Consider the following 20,623-nt stretch of genomic DNA (forward strand, 5'->3'; position numbering starts at 1 on the left):
AGTTAACAATTGTTGTGTTCTGTCACAGAAGCCAAACTGCACTGATTGGCATAATCTCAACATGTTTTTGTTATTTTTCCCTACTTCACTCATTGATATATTTGGTTATTCATTCAATCGTTCATTTATTCATTCAATCATGAATTTCGTTGTGTCTTGACGAGGATTAGGGATGGGATGATCCAAGCCACTACGTATCAAATATCAAGAAGGAGGCGGCAAGTCAGGAGGTGTAGTAGTTTTATGTTTAGCTGATTTTGGATCCTTGGTTGTAAATAACGAATTTGTTTTAGATGTCGTTGCAATTAGAGTTAACTTAATGTAATCGTCACTTAAACAATTTCTGTTTCAAGGAATTTCTTTTTCGATAATTTGCGTTTGATTTTAGGAGTAATAACCATTTTGTTCTCTAAATGTGTAACAAATAACCATAATAGTCACTCAATGTATCGAAATGCCAAAATAGTACGTGATTATGCCCTCTGTTAGTCCAAATAGTCATTGATGTCAAAATAGTTCCTGAATGTATCAATGAATGAAGTACATAAAAATAACAAAAAAAATGTTGAGATTATGCCAATGGAGTGCAGTTTGGCTTATGTGATAGAGTGCAACAAATGTTAATTGTTGTTAGAGCCAATGACACTTAACTTTCATGGGCATTTTGGTCTTTGTGTATGCCAGAAAAATGAAAGCCTTAAAGAGTATATGCTTACTCCAACATTCAATGGTGAAAGTTCTTCTAGTGTTCTAACCATGCCTACAAAATTAGGTAATGAATTTGACACATGAGTATATGCTTCAATCTTTACACATGATAAAAAATTTAACTGATGTGACACATGATGCATTTAACTGATGCAGGATTGAATTTTTAATGAGGTAACGAATTTGACACATGAGTATATGCTTCAATCTTTACACATGTGTTAAGAAAATATGATAAAAAACTTCAATCTAACTCATTCAATATTAGAAGCTCTTGTATGACAAAATTTGTTTTCCTTATATTGCATTTCTCACACACGTATTTATGTAATCTAATCTAGAAAGAACATAAAGGACTTATTACATTGGTAGCTTGCAAGGATAGTATCAATGTTGGGCAACATCGAGTCACTGTGACTGGGATCATCAACCACCCACTTTAGAGTTTCATCCACAGGCTCAACTAATCCTCCCCCCAATATTCTAATATTTCCAGGAACCAGCGATAACATTCCATGTCTCACTTCTACATTAGAGATTTCGATCCACAACAAGTACGTACCAAAAGATCCCTTAAACGAAGAGAATAGAAGCAAATAAAAGCAAAATATATTACATGATAATAGTAAAGAAGATAGCTTAGACTCCAAGCAATCTAGTATAACTTAGCTTTAGTATGAAACCTTTAATCCAGGAGGCTCACAAACTTGAAGGGCTTCAAGAGTGTAGTACTCTAGTGCATCGACTGTTTGAACACCATCGGTCAATTTGAACTTGAGAATCCTATTGATCCCTGGAGGAGGTATCACTTGTTGATTGGAGGTGTCTAAGATATTGATAAATTCATCGACCTACCAATTCATTGCAGCATTTGGGTGTGAAGTGTTCAGGTTCCGCAAATAAATGATAGAAAGGAAATCTACTTACTATATTATAAAAGTAAGTCCCTAGGATTTTACCATTTTGCCCCTTGGAGGGGCATTTTAGTAATTTCCTATTGATGGGGGTGTGGTTAATGCCACCTCATCATTTTAGGCTACATTTTCCATTTTGCCCTTCACCATTTTTTTTAATTATTTTATAATTTTTATATTTTTAATAACTTTTATAATTTTTATTTTTTTAACTATTTTTCAATTTTTTCACCCAAATTCAGTTGCTTCTAAATTGCCGTTATGGGAGAGTAAGGTATCGCTTGATCCGGTTTTTTTTCCAACTTCTCTACATTTTTAAGGAGAAGTTAGGTCAAACACACTATCAATTATTTTAATTTCAATATTGTTTAATCATCGCAACCTCACAAATATTTTTATTCACACTGTCTTTTAATGATACCAAATACTATTATTTCCTTTCTTCAACCTCGCAAATATTTACACACACACATTAACGTTTAGAGTAATATTTTATGTCTGTCTGTCTGTGATTTTGTTACGCTGATGCATATAATTTTTTTTAGTGTTGCTTGGTTGAGTGCTACCTCACCGATTTTTTTTTAACTATTTTCCAATTTTTATATTTTTAAACACTTTTAACTATTTTTCAATTTTTTCTCCCAAATTCAGTTGCTTAGATACCGTTTGACCCGGGTTTTGTTTTTTACTTCTCTACATTTTTAAAAAGAAGTTAGGTCAGACACAATATCAATTAAGTACTTACTAGAAAGAGAACATTTTTTAATGCATATAATTGAATGGAATGAGCTTTGGCCAAAAGTTGTTGAATGCTAAAAAACTACTTCTCGACAATATATTTCACAAGCACCTCTTTTCAACTCACGCTGGAAACCTTTTCTTTTATTTTTTAATATTTTATTTCAATATATTTTCTTTTCATTTAACTTTATTTTATTTTATTTTTTTGAACAGTTTCATTTTATTATCTTTTTTTCAAAAGATTTTTATTATCTTTTTATCACTTATATATTTAATTTCAATATTGTTTAATCATCACAACCTCACGAATATTTTTATTCACGCTGTCATTTAATGATACCAAATATTTTTATTTCCTTTCTTCAACCTCGCGAATATATACACACACACATTAACGTTTAAAGTAATATTTTATGTCCATCTGTCTGTTTTTTGTTACGCTAATGCATATAATTTTTTTTAGTATTGCTTGGTTGAGTGTTACCTCACCGATTTTTATTAACTATTTTCCAATTTTCATATTTTTAAAAACTTCTGACTATTTTCCAATTTTTTTATTTTTAACTATTTTCTAATTTTTTTCTCACAAATTCAGTTGCTTCTACACTGCCGTTGTGGGAGATTAAGATACCGTTTGACCCTTTTTTTTTCCAACTTCTCTTCATTTTTAAGGAGAAGTTAGGCCAAGTACAATATCAATTAAGTACTTACTAAAAAAAGTACTTTTTTTAATGCATAAAATTGAATGGAATGAGCTTTGGCCAAAAGTTGTTGAATGCTATTTCAAAAAACTATTTCTCGACAATTTATTTCACAATCATCTCTCTTCAATTCACGTTGGGAACCTTTTCTTTTATTTTCAAATATTATATTTCAATATGTTTTTTTCTTCCATTTAATTTTTTTTTAGCCGTTCCATTTAATTTTTTAAAGGAGGTTCCATTTAATTTTATTACCTTTTTTTCAAAGAAATTTTATTATCTTTTTATCACTTATATATTTAATTTAAATATCGTTTAATTATAACAACCTCACAAATATTTTTATTTACGCTATCATTTAATGATACATAATATTTTTATTGTCTTTCTTCAACCTCTCAAATATACAGACACACATATTAGTGTTTAGAGTAATACTTTATGTGTGTCTGTTTTTTTGTTACGCTAATGCGTATAATTTTTATAAAATTTTGATTTTAATTAAAAGTAAAATTGTAGATGTCTTTTCTTCAAAAAATGTATAGATGCCTAAAAACATCATGCTTATGTTATATATATATATATATATATATAGACACACACATAAAAGGTATAGATGCCTAAAAAAACTATACTTATCTTTTATATATATATTGCACCTTTATATTGTAATAAACTATGCATATCTTTTTCTTATTCAAAAAAACTAAATATTGCTAAATAGAAAAGGTATTATTTTCTATTTTGTCAACATCAGATGATAGAATTTTGTATAAGTTTGATAATGACTCGAAAAATGTCTTTCCTTATGTAGTGGGAATATAGTTGATGTAACACTATGGAAAAAAATACTTCGTAGCTTTATCATTTACCATCTATTTACCTTGAGTTCCTTGCTTCCATTTTGTAGTCAATGACAACCCAAATATATGTAACAATTGGTCAGGTTCGAGGTTGCTCATCAACCTACATCATCCGGTTGTTGAGAAGTTTAAGACTTAGTAAGTTTGCATTATGATTTCACAATACAGTGTTAGAGTAACTTATTATTTCACAATCCGATTTGATTGTTTTTTGACCATGTTTCTTGAATTGTTGTCGTGACTTTAACACTTCTCAAGCTCAGAGTCAAACTTCAGTTAGAACTTAAGTCAGAGTTCGACTTCTTCTCAACGTACTTCGTACAACGATTTTTCCAAACTGTCACATGTTAGGCCAATTGCTGAATTTATAAACTTAGTCAATGTCTGCTTTTTTTATGCACAAACATGCTTTGAGTTTTTTTACGCACAAATTAAAAATACATATTGCATTATTCTTTATTTCATGTGCATAATTTGTGTTAGGAAACATATTGCATCACTATTTGGAAAACAACTAAATTCAATCATAACCAGTTTGGATTGTATTATGAGAGTTGCACCAAATGTACGAAGACATCAATGTCAAATGATGCCAGCTATATATGCACATGCGGAAGTGATGCTTAATTTCCATTTGTTTCAACAATGTTAATTGGTCAACGGGGTGCATATAATGCACATGCATGCATTTATCTAGACTTTATATGAAGATAATAGGATGATAAATTAGAAGTCATGTTACATTTTCTTTAGCTTAAAATCAGTTATGCTACCTTTATTTTATAAATTATATGTAACTATATTCGCATACATCTTATCTATGTAAATATGCATTAAACTAATATTGCAGTTATTTTTCTGTTTGGCATTTCCCAAACGAGGTGTCAAGAACAATTCTGAAAGGAAAGCGCAAAACAATCACTCTCATTGATGACCAGACACAGAGACAGTATAATTGTCATCTCATTACCGCCGATAGAGCAAGCTATGAAAATTACTTGGGTGGGCAGTGGTTCAATTTCTGCAGATAACGAGTGATGGAAGAAGGTGGTAAGCTCATCTTTGATCTCGAAAAGTCACAGAAGAACTTGCAAGTTCGAGTTGTTCCAAAGTAGATCTTTGTTGTTGAACTATTTTAACTTTTACTATTTTGATGTATCGCTTTGGACTGTAGTCGTAAACTATCTTGATTTTGGGATGTCATTTGTTCTTTTCATTTTGTCCGATGTAAGTATTGACAAAAATTCCTTTTTGGTTAGTCTATGAAACTTGCAATCTCTTTTATAAATCTAACTATTATGTAACGTTAATCTGTACATTGTTGGTTTCTTCATTGGTTCCAATTAGTATCATGTTAATTGTAATGTTGTTTTCCTAATCTCTTGAGAAAAATAAAACATGCTATTTTCCTACAGTAAATCTTTACAATGCTTTGGTAAATGTTTTAGAAATATACATATATATAACTTCTAATTAACACTGCAATTTGTTTTGTACCTAGCACTTCTCAAATGAGATATCAATGACATTTCTAAAAGGAACACGGAAAACAATCACATTCATCGACAAACAAGCTCAAAAAAGGTATAAGTGTCGCTTGATAGCGGCAAAGAGAGCAAGTTACAAAAAATACTTAGGCGGCCAATGGTTCAAATTTTGCCGATAACATGTGTTAGAGGTAGGTGATAAGTTAATTTTTTATCTAGAGAAGCCACCTAAAAATATGCACGTTCAAGTCGTTTCCAAATAAAGATTTGGTGTTCATGATCCGCACTTTCAACATATCACCTTAACTTTAATCCTAGACTAGATTATCTTCACTCAGTGATGCTACTTCTTTGCTTGATTTCATTTGATGTAAATATGGGTATTACAACAAAACTCTTTTTTATAATTTTGGATAATATGTAAATTCACACATCATTGATTCCTTTATTGGTTCCAATAGTTTTCATCCTAAAAATTATGTCAATTCATAATCTCATAAACTGATTATATGCTCTCTTAATCAGCCCATACATATTTTATGATGAATCACAATGTTCTGTCGTTTTAACATCTCTTCTTTCAAAGATTTTTTTTATCGAATACGTTATTGAACCCGTGCGAAGCACGGGTTTGTAACTAGTAGATATCGAAATTGAAACCTAACCTGCAATACGTAGGTACCAGGGAGAGTAGTTTTGAGCTTTAGTTCAATAGGAGTAGGAAGTATACGACTACCACAAGAATGGAGATCGGAAAACAGAAACTTTCGGAAACAAACTTTTTTCTTTTCCCCGGACATCCAAGTCATTTATCGAACCCCCTAATCGGCAAAGACAATCCTCAACCTTCTCTCTCTTCAAATAAAACCCCCGTTTGACAAGGTGTTGGTAAACGGGGCAATCAGGAGTCTTAGGCGGCGATTAAGGGGCAGGTAGGGAGTGATCATTGGAGATGCCTGCGAAGTAATCACCAGCGATTTCGACTGGTTTGGAGGGAACTTTTTGACGTTGCGGTTGAGGATCATCTATGGCGTTGGAGGTTGAGTTGCGTTTTATTCTTTTTTTCCATGGTTTTGCTTCTTCTTTTTTTCTTTTTGAAAGGAAGCCCCAAAGTATTTATATATGATCAAGTATCCCTTTTAGTAATTTACTGGAATTTGTTTCACATAGCGCGTAATCGATTTTTGACGGTAGATTCCCAATTTTAGCATGTTTAGATTTTTGCCATATTTTAATAGCAAGTTGTTAGAGTTATGGCGCCGAATTTGAAATCAAGAAGAGTTTTTTTTTTTTTTGTCAAATGACAACTAGTGGGAGCTTCTACCGTGAAACTGACTTTTTTGAAAAAGTTAATTTTGATCTTAATGTTCGATTCATTTTTTAAATTGTTGATTGATGATTAATGATCAATAGTAGTTCATCTACTAATGCTTGCAACATATTGAACTTACATGTACTATTTTATCGTTGGCATCTTTAACTTAACATGCAAACATAGTTGTTGATATTATGCGATAGTCTTAAGTGTCACACTTCTGGGGTATTGCACTTAAAACAAGGTAGGATAAAATTAGATTAAGTGCAGTCTTGTTAATCTGATGAATTGATGATACTATGGGGACTGAATTTTTGATGCCACCGTACAAATAGCGGGGTGCTACTCAATACACCTTTGATGTTATAGTGTTGACTTCACTAGAAAAGTCATTCTCATGACTTCACCGTAGAATTTTCCAACTAAATATATTAATAATAACTCTTTCTTTAAATTACTCTCTCCAATAACTACTAATTTTACACGGATTAAGAAATTTAGTAATGTTAACCGGGACACTAATTAAATAATTATAATACAATGATTTAATCTATGTCTCTATCGGAATATATGGTAATAGTCTAAGCTAAGCCTAATAATATGAAAACATTAAATATAATTATTCTTTTGTAACATATTCCTAATTCTTCAACATCGATAATGCTAATAAGGAGCAAAACAATCACAAGTAGAGTAATGCACGTAAGAAAACATTTAACCATTTTGAAAGTATTGATAAATATTTCGAGAATGATGTGAAAATTATGAATGAGAGTGAAATATTTATAAAATGGATTTTGTATAGTGTCACTTACCGTTACCGTTAATTTTTACTGTTCATGACCGATAAAATACTTTAAGTGTGTTCCATCATCTAAGTTTTTGATAAATTTTCATATCAGTGTTCATTACCGTTGGATAATGAGGAAAAAGTCATTAATTTTTTTTTTTGGAGGGTGTATTGATTAGGATTTTAAAGAAAAATCTTTATTTAAAAAAGTCCTGAAGGATTTTAAAAGACTTTGTAGGATTTTGATTACTTTGATGATTTTAAAAGACTATTCAGATTTACAATTTGGATTTCAATAGATTTAACTCATAAGATTTTAATGAATTTGAAATGATTTTATGAATTTCAAAAGATTTTACGAATTTTAAAGACTCATTGAAAAAAATAATCAAAACACACTCTCTTTCACAAAATCCGATCTAAAAAATCTCACAAAATCCGATTTATTAAACAATCTTTTGAAATTTGAATGATTTTGAATACAACAATACTTTTTTAAGTGATGAAGAGTCTTGATTTAATATCGCAGTTTTTTTTTTTGAAATGACAAAGAATCTTACTTGAATATCACATGACTTTGTTTAAGCTACAAAACTCTTTCATGATAAAAAAAATCTTTTAAAATCCCTTCAAATCATAATTCAATACACCCTCTTTAATACTCCATCCGTTCCTTTTTAAGTGTCATTCTAGAATTTTAGCACAAAAATAACGAAGTGTATTTTTGCACATTTTTCTCCTATTATTCCCTCATTTTACTCCACTAATAATTTCCTATTTTTTTGCACACACTTTATCTTTACAATAAATTTAATATGTAACCAACAATTGTTAGTTACTACTATCTTTCAAATATATGTTCTTTTACTTTACACTTGAAATTTTTAACAAGTACCACTCATCTTATTTATAAAATTTTAACTCTTCATGGAATTATTATTATAGTTAACAAAAATTTGTTTAAATTTAAAGATAAGAAGAAACAAATTTTGTTTTAAAACAAAACTTAAAAAAACAAATTTTAGTTTTCGAAATATATAACATTAATTAATTTTATGGAAAAATATAAGAATAATTGATAAAGGGTATAATTGATAAATTATACCTTTAAAATATCCGAACAACAGCTAAATAGGAAAGGAACATTCACCTTAAAAAGACATTTAACCAGGAACGGAGGAAGTACTATGTAGGGGATTCTTGGAGAGTATAAGCAAAAATTGAGTTGGAAACGCCGTATAACAAGTGTGTATTAGAAAAAAGATAGCAGTGAGAAAAAAGAGAAAGGAAATGTAAGTAGTAAAAACTAAAAAGTGCGGTGCAAATAGTAATCCTTTTGTAACTTGAACTAGAAGTGTCGAATTCCTCCTCTTGAAAATCTATCTGAAACTGAAACTTGATTCTTTGAAAGTTGTTAGAAGTTAGAAGAAAGAAATGGAAGATTGCATTAAAATCCGAAGATATGAAGAAGTTCTTACATCTAATGATTTCGAGTCTCTCATCGAAGCTCAAAACGTTCCCGCTGTAATCAAACAAACAACACTATCAGATTCTTCTTTCAATTATTACTTGCATCACTAATTACTAATATTTGAATTTTCTAACCTAAAAGGTTCTATGCGGTTGCACCAAGAATTGGACAGCTTTCTCTCTATGGAACCCACGGAACGATGGACTCAACTACTTGCAGGATCGGGTAGGATCTTCTGTGGTCGAGGCTATGATATCTTCATCTGCTCCTGTTTTTTACGGTGATCTTGGTAGTCATCAAAGGGTGGGTAATTAATTAACACTATATGCTCTTAATTATCAACATTTTCGATAAACATCTTAATTAAGCAGCTTATAGCATCAGCGCTTAAGAATAAGCTATTTCGGTAACACATGATAAATTAAAGTCAAATTGTATTGATATATGCTATAAGTTGTTATCATAAGCTATACTTGAGAGCTTGTAGTAGTATTTGAGATATGAGATTATATGGTGATGTTAAGTTAATTTTTTTTGTTTTTTCATTTCCTTGCATTGCAGGTTCCTTTACCATTTTCTACCTTCCTTGATTTGTGTAAGAAACGGATGCATATGCAAACTCAGCAACAACAGCATCTAGACAACGATCATTGTGTTGCCTCGCAAACGGATAGCTCACAACATGATTGTTTGTCATTCGAAGATATTCCTGAACAAATTTATTTAGCCCAGGTTCAAACTCCAATATGAAATAACCTATTCTTATTGGTTCATCAAAACTGATTTATACTGTTTCTGACAATACTACCAAGTTTTTATTTTTTTGTTAATGTTGTTAAGTCATCTCTATGTTGTCCCTGTGCCATCTGTGCACTGATTTGATAGTTTAATGGTATTATAGTTTTAAAACAATTTTTGTTTTTGAATAGCAAATGTTAGTAGTTATTGTGTTTTGGAATGAATTTTGGTGATTTTTCTTTAGGTGCCGATCATGAACAGTAATCGTCAGGAGAAAGTTCAATTGGAAACCCTAAGGGAAGACATTCAGACGGTTAGTCTATTTGTGCATGCTATTTTGTGTTTTAGTTTATAGTTCACGGTATGTTTCTCTTCATAGTAGAGACTTTTGTTTATGAAATTATAATTTCATCATATTGTCCTCTGCAGCCTCCAATTTTGGGAGCAAAAGATCTGTCTTCTATAAATTTGTGGATGAACAATGCGCAATCTAGATCAAGTACTCACTATGATCCACACCACAATCTTTTGTGCATAGTTTCTGGCCGTAAACAAGGTAAGGTATACGTCTTCCTCGTCTTGTTATGACCTATTATCCTATCCTACTACCGCCCAGCATGAGTTTTTTTGCCACTGCAGAAATGCAGGGTGCTCCCTGTCAGTAATATGCTATCAGCCGTGTAGGAATTTTTAGTACTTGTATTGGTTTGCCGATGTTTTAATTTATTTAATGTCTAAAGTAATGTGCTAGTAAAAAACATATAACAGAGTTTTGGAACTCTATTGGCTTCACTGTCTATTTTCATTCTATGATTTTGCAAAAATCCTTTCTAGGGTTTTCAGTTACTTATTCAACAATATATATTCCGCCCCGACCTTCTTTTTCTTCCTCAAGCTTCTATCCATTTCTTTCCTTTAATGAAACCGCTTTCTTGCAGTTGTTTTGTGGCCTCCTTCTGCTAGTTCCTCACTCTACCCTATGCCTATCTATGGAGAAGCTTCCAATCACAGGTATACTCAATGATTGCTAAGAGCCCTCTATATGTATTGATGTAGTAAACACGGATTCTTACATGTTCAGTTCTGAGTTCTCAAAACATGGCTCACTGACATATCTTGTATATTCTAATAATGCCTTCTTTTGTCTTTCTTTTCAATAAAATTCTCGTGGCAGTTCGGTTGCTTTAGAAAACCCTGATTACTCAATTTATCCAAGGGCAGAAGACTTAATGGAGTTTGGACAAAAGGTTGTTCTGGAGGCAGGCGATGCACTTTTCATTCCTGAAGGATGGTAAGGTCTATAGCTCATCAACGTCTTTTTGATAAGCCTTTCTCTGTTTTTGGGTAGATTATTTCTCTTCCATATTTGGCAGACATGGACAGGGAAACTTGGGTGTCATTCGAGAACAGCTTAACTTCTCTGATTGTTTTCTGGCAATTCTGTACCAGATAAATATCTGCAACTTTCAATGTTCACACTTATTGAAGGAACAGCTCATAATTAGATATCCTAGATGCAGTTAAAATTCATTTTGTTTGTTTATTGATCTTGTGATTGTTCTTAATTTCCGTTGCTTGAGCATATACATTCAGTGCATTAGTCTTCTCTTTGAATTTGAGTTGGGTCTAACCCAACCTTACAAAACGGTTTTGTAAGGTGAGAGATGCCTCCCACTTATAAACACATTTTCAGGACATATCATATCCAACATGGGCCTCTTATCACACCCTCTCATGCTCAAACCTGAATATCGAAGTGTTACCTGAGTGGACAATAACAAGCGCTGGGTGTTTTGGTGTATTTTTATTTTCTTTTTGGTGTAATACTTGGGATCTAATCCCCTATTTATATATAATATATTTTGCCATTAAAAAAAAATAAAAAAATAAAGTGACCCACTGAATCTTGGATAAACTCCTATACCATCTTAGAATTTGGGTTGGACCTAACTCAACCCTACAAAATAGGGTGAAAGATGTCTCCCACTTATAAATGCTTTTCTAGAACGTATCTCATGATCACATCCAGTATGAGACTCAAGTCTCAACAACTTCATTTGTCACTTCATGCCACCCAACCATATTTGCAGTAGGATCTATGTTTTGTGTTTAAAGTGCAACGACATATTTCCCTAGTTCGTATATTCGTGACAAAATCTATGTTTCTTTTTACACAAATAAACTTCTCAGGTGTCTTAGTCTTGTTCTCTATACTTCGTCACTTAATTACTGTTCTATGATGTAGGTTCCACCAAGTAGATAGTGATGATTTTACTATTGCTATTAACTTTTGGTGGAGATCCAACACAATGTCTTGCATGATGGAACATATGGATGCTTATTATTTACGCAGAATATTGAGAAGGTATGGTGATGATGTAGTTCTCTGTTTAAAGTTGTCATCGAATATTATGTGATAAAAAGACTTTTGAATGTTAATTGGTTTTTTTTTTTCTTCTTCTTTCAAATATCATTTACCTGTTGATCCAATGGACGCATTCAAAGGTTGATTGACAAAGAGATGGTATGTGCTTATTTTGTACACGTCAGTTACTGCAGAAAACATTATTGAAGTCTACACTATTATTTTTTCATTTGTCTTGGTGGCGTTGGAGAATGGATACGGAAGAGAACTAATATTTTAGTGTTGCTCTTGTATGAGCTTACTTATGAATGCATCTACATATGTATGTGTGCTTGCGTGCATATAAATAATTTCCTTTTTCAGACTTCTTTAGATGTTTAGCTCCGTTAAGTGCCATGCAGTTCCTTTCTCTCTTGTGTGGTAGCATAAAGTGTACAGATTAATTGTTATTGAATTTCAAATTTTCAGAAAATTTTCATTGCAAATGGTTGATGAAGTAGGAAGTGTAAAATTTGTACCTCTGTGTGTCTAAATCAGACCACACCACCTTGTATTTGTAATGGTGTTAGTAAATACATTTGAAGGTTTAATTGATTAGCACTATTTTAAGAATCTGTACAATCTAGGAATACTAACAGTAACTAATAATAGTCACTAATTCTAACAGGAAGCTTAAGTCTTTTGAGCATTTGTCTATTTAAATTTTGTTCCTGAGTGTGGAGAACAGAGGGGTTTTCTGTCTATCAAAGTTCATCGAGTTAAATTGATTTCTTTTTTCCTTTATGCTCACAAGTTAGTAGTTTTTGTAATGGGCCGGTGACATGCTTTTTCAATATAGGACAGGACCAGCAACTGCTAAAATTGGGGATGGGAAAAACTAGGATGTGTGCGAACGCGCTTCCTAAGAATGGAAGAGCAAGTAAGATAATTAGTAAATGGCTATAATATAGCTGCGTTCTATGGTTTTCTCCTTACATGAAAACTAAATTCCAGCTTATCATTTCTCCATTGACGGACTAACCGATGTTGATAATCTGATTACCAGATCACGCTGATGAAAATTGCAGTCAGATGTTGAAAGGAATGGATTTAAAGGAGAAAAGACTTAAAGAGGGGAACACATTGCTAGAATTAGAACCTGCTGCAGTCCAGGTGCTTCATGAACTCGTGTCTTTGGTTCACAACAGTGTTAGCGCTAGCCAGGATCAGCAATCACTGTCAACTTCTATAAATGATTATGATCTTATAGGCAGTGATAAATATGAGAAAATAGCGACTTCTGAATTGAAAGATGATCCAGTTGCCAAAATTCTCTGGAACGTCAAACCACAAACTCTTCAAAATGTCTTTCTTGCCATGGCAGTGAGTTTTCATTTCCCATACAATTTACAAATGTCTGAAAAGTTGTTTTTATGCACTTCTTTGTACTGTGAACCATGTTGTGGGTGTTTTAGATACAAATTATGATTTAACAAAGTTATTGTTGACATAGGGCATTTGTACTTGATCATATCGATGGAATTCTTTCTTGCAAGTTGACAAATACATTTCATTTTATTTTTTCTCATTTTCTCAGGAATATTTCATGTGACTATTCCAATAATAATATCTTTCCTGCTTGGAAGGGAACTACTTGTAAAAGCCTATGTATAGTGAGTAGATCATATGTAGGATAGTCTAATTATTAGAGGTAGAGGGAGACAAATGAAATTATTGGCTCAACCATTAAGAAGAATTTAGATTTAAATGGCTTGTCATTAGACAAGATTTATGGTAGGACATTGTGGCATTATTTGATATATTAGAGTATGACTGATTCCAACTAGTGGGAAAAGGCGTTATTGTCGTTAAAAGGGAACTGCTTTTATTTCATGCCTCCTTTATTCTTTAGAAGTGATGCTTGAGGTGGATGAGATTGAGTTATTTGTTTGTTGTATAAAGACTACTGCTACTTCTTTAACTCAAATTACATACTAATTTCCTTGTGTTTAATCATGCTGTAGCTATTTCTTTGATATTTTTAAGTTATGTTTTATATTTAAAAAATCTTGCACTATTTACTATTTTCAGAACAACTTCCCAAGAACTTTAGAGGCTCTTGTTCTGCATGTACTATCACCAGTTGGGGCTGAAGTTCTTACACGGAAATTTGATGAGATGGATGAACTAACTATTGAGGAAGATCGGTACTTTCTAATATGTACTATATTCATAAGTGTTTCATGTGATTGGTTGTCAAGAAGATAATGTCGTATTATTTTGGTCGCCTTTTTAATTGCAGGAATAGATTCTACGAGGTTTTCTACAGTGCGTTTGATGATCAATCTGCAGCAATGAATTCTATTCTGAAGGGGAAGGAGCTATTCACGCAACAGGTAATTGAGGAGCTGTGCTCTAGCTTTATCTTTTGGAATTCATTGTTCCTCCATATTTACCCTTCTGGTGTGTGTACTTAGAGTCACATGAAGGGAATTCAATTGCAACCCTTGACTCTCCAACCTATTAACCCCAAACTTTTCTGACTCTCACTCAAGTAATACAAGCACTCAAAGTTTGTTCAAAAGATAAGTCTTCTAATGATGCAACATGAATTTGCTGATGGAATGACACATCCTCGGAAGGAAGTTTTCTAATATACACTTGAACTGTTTTCCATTGTATGATTATTATGCTTATTTGAAAACTAGTTGGCAGGATTTAATACCTTCTCAAAATGTGTTTGCATAAGTTCTAAAACAAGGTTTGAGCTTTCTGCATTAGTAACAATAAATATTCTTGAGAAGACCAGTTTTCAATTTCTGATGAAATGACAATTCGTACTAACAAATGTGCCAATTTACTAAACTTAATAGAACAAGGAAGAGAGAAATGCACACAGACTTTATATCGGCTTCACCCACAAAAGTTGTGGACTACGTTGAAAATCCGCACACAATTGGATTTTTCATTATGTAACATGCTTATTTATAGCCTTCTCAAGCTTCGCCCTGAAACATTCTTTGTTCTGGACGGCCTCTCCATGCAATACCTTACAATGTTCTTTGTCCTAGATAGTAGCCTCTCTAGGCTACACGGTAATGCCTCTCGGCTAACACATAATAAAATGCTCAAACAAAACAAATAAGCTGAACCAATGTTGAAATGGAGATGATGGATTGATTGTATTGAATTTGCTATCAATGGAGCAAAGCTCCTCAGAAGAAAATAGAGTGACTATGGTTCAAAATGTAAAACAACTAGACTGCTCTCCCTATGGAGAAAATAACCTTCGCCAAGGCAAAGCTTTTCCATTACTATCCAATTCTTTTCCTCCCCTCACACAGACCCCCACCTTTCTACTGTATGGAACTGATTCCCTGTCTCATCCTCCACTCTCCAATTGACACATGTCCTTTATGTTATTCCCCCTCTAATCTTTTTAACTGATTTTCTCCTTCCCATTCTGTTGTTGCTGTTGCTATACCTTCATTCTTGAAAATTGCTGTTCACACTTCAATGTTTGCTAAGAAACACCAGTATTTTATGAAAATAACCCCTCATTAGTTAACTACCGATGAACTAAACCGACGGTAGTTAACCCCGTGGAGCTTCAAACCTGAAATTTTCCATCATAATGAGCAGAAGTACTTGCGAAACTCCCTTATTTTTCTCTCAATGTGACATTAAACCTCCCTTTTCCTCTAACACCGTTAATCCCCTGTAGTTAACCACATCGGTAGTTAACTACCACCGGTTTCATTCATCGGTAGTTAACTGCCGAGGGGTTATTTTCGTAAAATACTGGTGTTTCTTGGCAAACATTGAAGTGTGAACAGCAATATTCTTCATTCTTTGCATATCCTTGTAGGCCCATTATTTGTGGCCCATTGTTCTTAGTCTGGGATGATACAGCAACCCCACCCTTGCCCCCCTTATTTTCCTTCTATGATAATCTTTGTTATAGTAGGAATATCATGAAATGTGACTTAAGATCAAAATTTCCACATGCCTTGGAATACTTGACCATACGATTTGTGATGTCTTTTTGATAATTTGTTTCAGACTCGTTCTTGTGTATAAACAATATATTCATGTATTATGTATTGTTTGTTAATTCATTGTATGATAGAGCTATTAGATTGTTACAATCAGGATAGAGTTATGAAATTATTCCAATAGATTTTTGGAATAATAACATTTAATGTAGATAGATTAGTTCACATTTGCTTCCAATAGACATTTTTTTTGCTTAAAATTGAGTTCGGAGTGATATAATGGATGAACTAGTGCTGTAAAGAACACTGGGAAGCTACTTTCATTTAATGGTGGAAATCACTTGTCACATTTTCACTTCCATCTATATAGTTTTTTGGCTAATATTCCATCCATCACTATTGTTTTATGCATGACCTTAACATTGATGACATTTTATGTATTGTGTCTGTCATTTTCAATTAAGATTCAAACTCATTATGATTTTCTGACCAAACAAACTGTTTTTTATTTTATTTCTCAGTATCAATTGATGTAGACAATTTTGACTGACTTGTTTAATATTTTTTATATTTATTTTTCTATTTCCTAAATATACTTTGATGATGGCATCTTTTCTTTTTTATTGTCTCTATCCTCATCATTGTTTCAGTGCATGAGTCTCTGGCATTGGTTGCCCTGCATGTGCATTGAGACTTTAGTTTCACTTTCATGTATTAAAGAGAATAAGCAGTTGGGTTATTAGGATTTTGTAGTTTAGACAAAATGATAGTCATTTAAATGTAAATCATGTTAATTAAACTAATTAATGGTGATTTTATTAGATGTTAAAAACTCCAGGAAATGTTCACACTTTTGAAGTAGATGGAATGAAAATACTTGTTCTCTATTCATTTCTTACGTTCTCTTTTCATGTATGGTTCAGGCATTTAAGAATGTATTGGACAAATTTGTGGGAGTGAATCTAGAATGCTCAAAGCCAGGGGTCAGATGAGATGCTAAGTGAACTTTATGAATGAATTGGCCCACCAAGGTACCTCCGAAGAATAAATTGATGCATATTTGAAACCAAAGCATTTCTTCGTTGGATCTGTACTTCTATTTGTCAGTTTACAGTTCAATAGATGATTATTACACATTTGAAGTTTGAACAGTGGTTAGTGTTGTATAGGTAGTATCAATTGTATGTGCCCTAGCCCCTATGTATTTGATACACTGAATTTACTAATCAAAATTGAAATTGCAGTGTATTGATTCTTTGACCCCACCATTTAATATTTTCCTGAAATAATGAAACTCCCAATTTGAACTAGCTAAACTAGTTCACAAGATGTTTCCATGTATAATTATGTCTTGTACTTTGATTAGTTGGTGTAAGTAAATTTTACATATTAAAAAAGTTGGGTCTCCCCATTGTGTGCAAATCAGATGGTACCGTGGATACTTTTATCTTTTTTAGTTATATTTGTTGCAATGTCATTAGTATCTGCATCATGCAGCTTTATTCTTTTCTCATTGTGTATATAGATATGTTGTACTTAAAATCCAGCTTGACTTTTGTAGCATTTTCTTGAATTTTGCTTGAAAACGCCCAATATTCTACTGTGTAGCACACAATAATGTTAGAAATTTAATTTAGGATACCTTATAAAGATTAATTTTCAAGTGGGTAGACAGAATATCACCGTCCATGATCCTTAAGAGTATCACAGTCTTATTTAGGGAGTGGACGGTGTTGTGAGGATTTGCAGCTGAAGGAAAAAGTGAAGCAATGACAAGGAAAAGAAAGCTTAGGCAATTATTAGCATTGGAGATGAGATTCCCTAGTGGAAGATGACATATACAAGAATGTTGACAGGGGGAGAGAGAGAGAGAGAGAGAGAGAGAGAGAGGGAGAGGGAGAGGGAGAGAGAGAGAGAGAGAGAATAGAAGAGGCTTTTAGTTTGTCTCCTTTTTCAACAGAGGGATATTTGAAAGAGGCAGTCTCTTTGAGTAGGCAAATGGGATGTTTTGTACCTTAACACTGCAACTTATAAATATACTTTTCAAAAGCTTGGATATACCATAACACCCAAAACCTGACAGACACTATACCTCCTTTGGTTAATCCCTATGCTCTTTTCCTTCTACCGAGTTTAGTGACAAAAAAACTTTCTCCATTCCTTTTGTTAACTTATGCTGAGCTTGAAAGCACAGATTTTAATGCAATCCTTACTAGTGATGTTCAATAACTTATACTGTATTTCTCTAGGTTTTATTAGACACTTTCCTTTTTGAGATTTCCATTGGCTTGAGAAATGGTTTACTAGCGGTGCACACACTTAAAATTTTACTTCACCTTATGCAGTGAACAATGACTAAACTAGTGTATGTTTACTTTGTTAAAACACATTTAGTTTTTATTTCTTAGAACAAATGTTTATTTTAACTTGCTAATAAGAAGATTTGAGACTTTTGATTGAATCATTGTGATGGAGATAAGACAAAAATGTTAGTTAGGGATGAAACATGTTTGAAAATAATGAAAATAGTTGTTGTTTTTATTGTTTTCGAAAATACAATACAATTGTTCCCTTCAAGAGTCTATTTTCTCATGTAAAACTAACCTAACACCAATTTTTTAAAATAAAAATAGAAAACTTTTTTAGAAAGTAAACATGCCCATATTATCCAAGTGTATCAATTGATTAACAATGCTCCAATATCTGAATAATTGAGCTGAATTAGCTAAATTGTGAACAATTACAAGAGTTTATTCTTTCTTATGTTCACACTTCAAACTTGACAGATTGGTTATATATGCAAAGCATTATAAGTACTTTATTAGACTTTCATTGTAGTATAGCACATATGTCATTGACTTCACTTCACTATAATGTTGATATTGATTGCATTTGTGGACGCCAACCAAAGGCAGGACCAGGGCGTGGGGGGTGGCAGTGGCACAAAAATTGATAAAGGATTCACATAAAAGAAGTCTCAGAATTATATATAATTCAATCTTTCAAAACATTTTTTCCTTAACCGTTGACATGTTTTTTTTTTTTTTTTTTTTTTTAACCTTATCCTTTGTTTTTTTTCTTCTTCTCTTTACTCTTTAACCTTTTAATTATGTCTCCCGGACCACTATTACACTCAGCACAAATACACATACTAAATTCTTAAGCTTATTTTACCTTTTCACTCACGCTTATAAGACTGTGGGTTTTGGAGTGTACACTTTGTTTATCTTTAGAAAAGGTTCTATTTCTTTAACACTGTCCATTTTTCCCCTAATAATCCTTCAAAAGAAAAAGTGATGTGGAAAAGAATTTCTTGAAATTAGGCAATAAATGTGGCCAACCTACACCACTCCCAAAATTACTAAACACGAGTTGGTTTATGAAGTTTTGAGTCTTGGTTCGAAATGGAATGAATCAAAATAGGTATTGCTATGCATGCAAGTAGAAGTGATTCCCCCCACTCTTATGCAATTTGACTAATTGCGTTCTTTTGCACCTTTCTAACTGTTATACTATATGTTAGGGGGACCCATTTTAAACATATGGTTTATTGTTTATAATAATACTCTTCGTCCCGGTTTAACTGAGCTAGTTGACCATTTCACATAGATTAAGAAAAATGTATAAATAAAAGAGAGAGAAAAATGGTTGAGTGTCTTTGTTAAGTATTGATGCATTCCTCTTTATCATAAATGTAAAGTAGAATATTGAATTGGGAGTGTTGAAAGTAGTACTCCCTCCGTTCCTAATTATAAGCAAATTAGACTTTTTAGCTTCATTCAATTCAATTAATGATGTATGTGGTCCATATTATAAATCACATACAACATTAATTGAATTAACCTAAAAAGTCAAATTTGCTTATAATTAAGAACGTATGGAGTATTAATTAGAGTTATAATTGAAAAAAAGTAATTAAAGTGATATTGAAAAATGAAATGAATCCCATAACTCAGTTATTATGGGACAGAGGGAGCAACCCATAATAATATTTGAGGGGATGGTAATTACAAGTAGTTAAGTAACCTACAAATTCACGGGCTACAATTAATGATCTGTTTCGGTTTGAATAGAATTAACAAAAGTTCTTAGCTAAATTTAACTTGGCCTACATGACCATTGTGGAGCCAAGTTTGTCATGGAGACAAAAACTAGGGATATGATGGCCTTTGGAATTTAGCTGCTAAATCCAAAATGGTGTAACTTCTAAAACACAAGCTGGACAATCTACATCATCCAGACAAAGACTTGAACTAAATTATTGTAAAAATAATGTTCTAAAATCATAATTTCACTAGCATCTACAATTTATTTTTATTAGTTTAGATTATAGCTGTTGATTTGACCAATTATATAGTGGACTTTATATATTCCCCCAAGATTATGCGTATTGTATATATATAATGAGACAGTAATAAGAAGGTTGTTAAATGAGTATAAAAAAAAACAAAGTTTGTTGAAATTCCTGTACAATTATTTGTCATGTTTATTATAAGTATTAGTTTTTTAATTTTATAAAAAGTTTAGATAAATTGGACTCGAGAGAATTAGCAAAA

The 20,623-nt window shown here is 32.3% G+C and overlaps 1 protein-coding gene across 1 annotated transcript; it reads left to right on the plus strand.

The window, feature by feature from the left end:
* Nucleotides 1–8,719: 8,719 nt before the first annotated feature.
* Nucleotides 8,720–17,374, plus strand: LOC11425609 (uncharacterized). Its single transcript, XM_003590525.4, has 14 exons — nucleotides 8,720–9,043; nucleotides 9,132–9,293; nucleotides 9,552–9,722; nucleotides 9,973–10,041; nucleotides 10,158–10,284; nucleotides 10,667–10,739; nucleotides 10,903–11,019; nucleotides 11,974–12,093; nucleotides 12,234–12,252; nucleotides 12,937–13,012; nucleotides 13,139–13,455; nucleotides 14,164–14,279; nucleotides 14,375–14,468; nucleotides 16,991–17,374. Exons 1-14 carry the CDS (start codon nucleotides 8,954–8,956, stop codon nucleotides 17,057–17,059), a joined length of 1,620 nt encoding a protein of 539 aa, XP_003590573.1. The 5' UTR covers nucleotides 8,720–8,953; the 3' UTR covers nucleotides 17,060–17,374.
* The last annotated feature ends 3,249 nt before the right edge of the window (nucleotides 17,375–20,623 follow it).

Source organism: Medicago truncatula, chromosome 1 (genome assembly GCF_003473485.1).
Source record: "Medicago truncatula cultivar Jemalong A17 chromosome 1, MtrunA17r5.0-ANR, whole genome shotgun sequence".
In the NCBI taxonomy this organism is placed as follows: Eukaryota; Viridiplantae; Streptophyta; class Magnoliopsida; order Fabales; family Fabaceae; genus Medicago; species Medicago truncatula.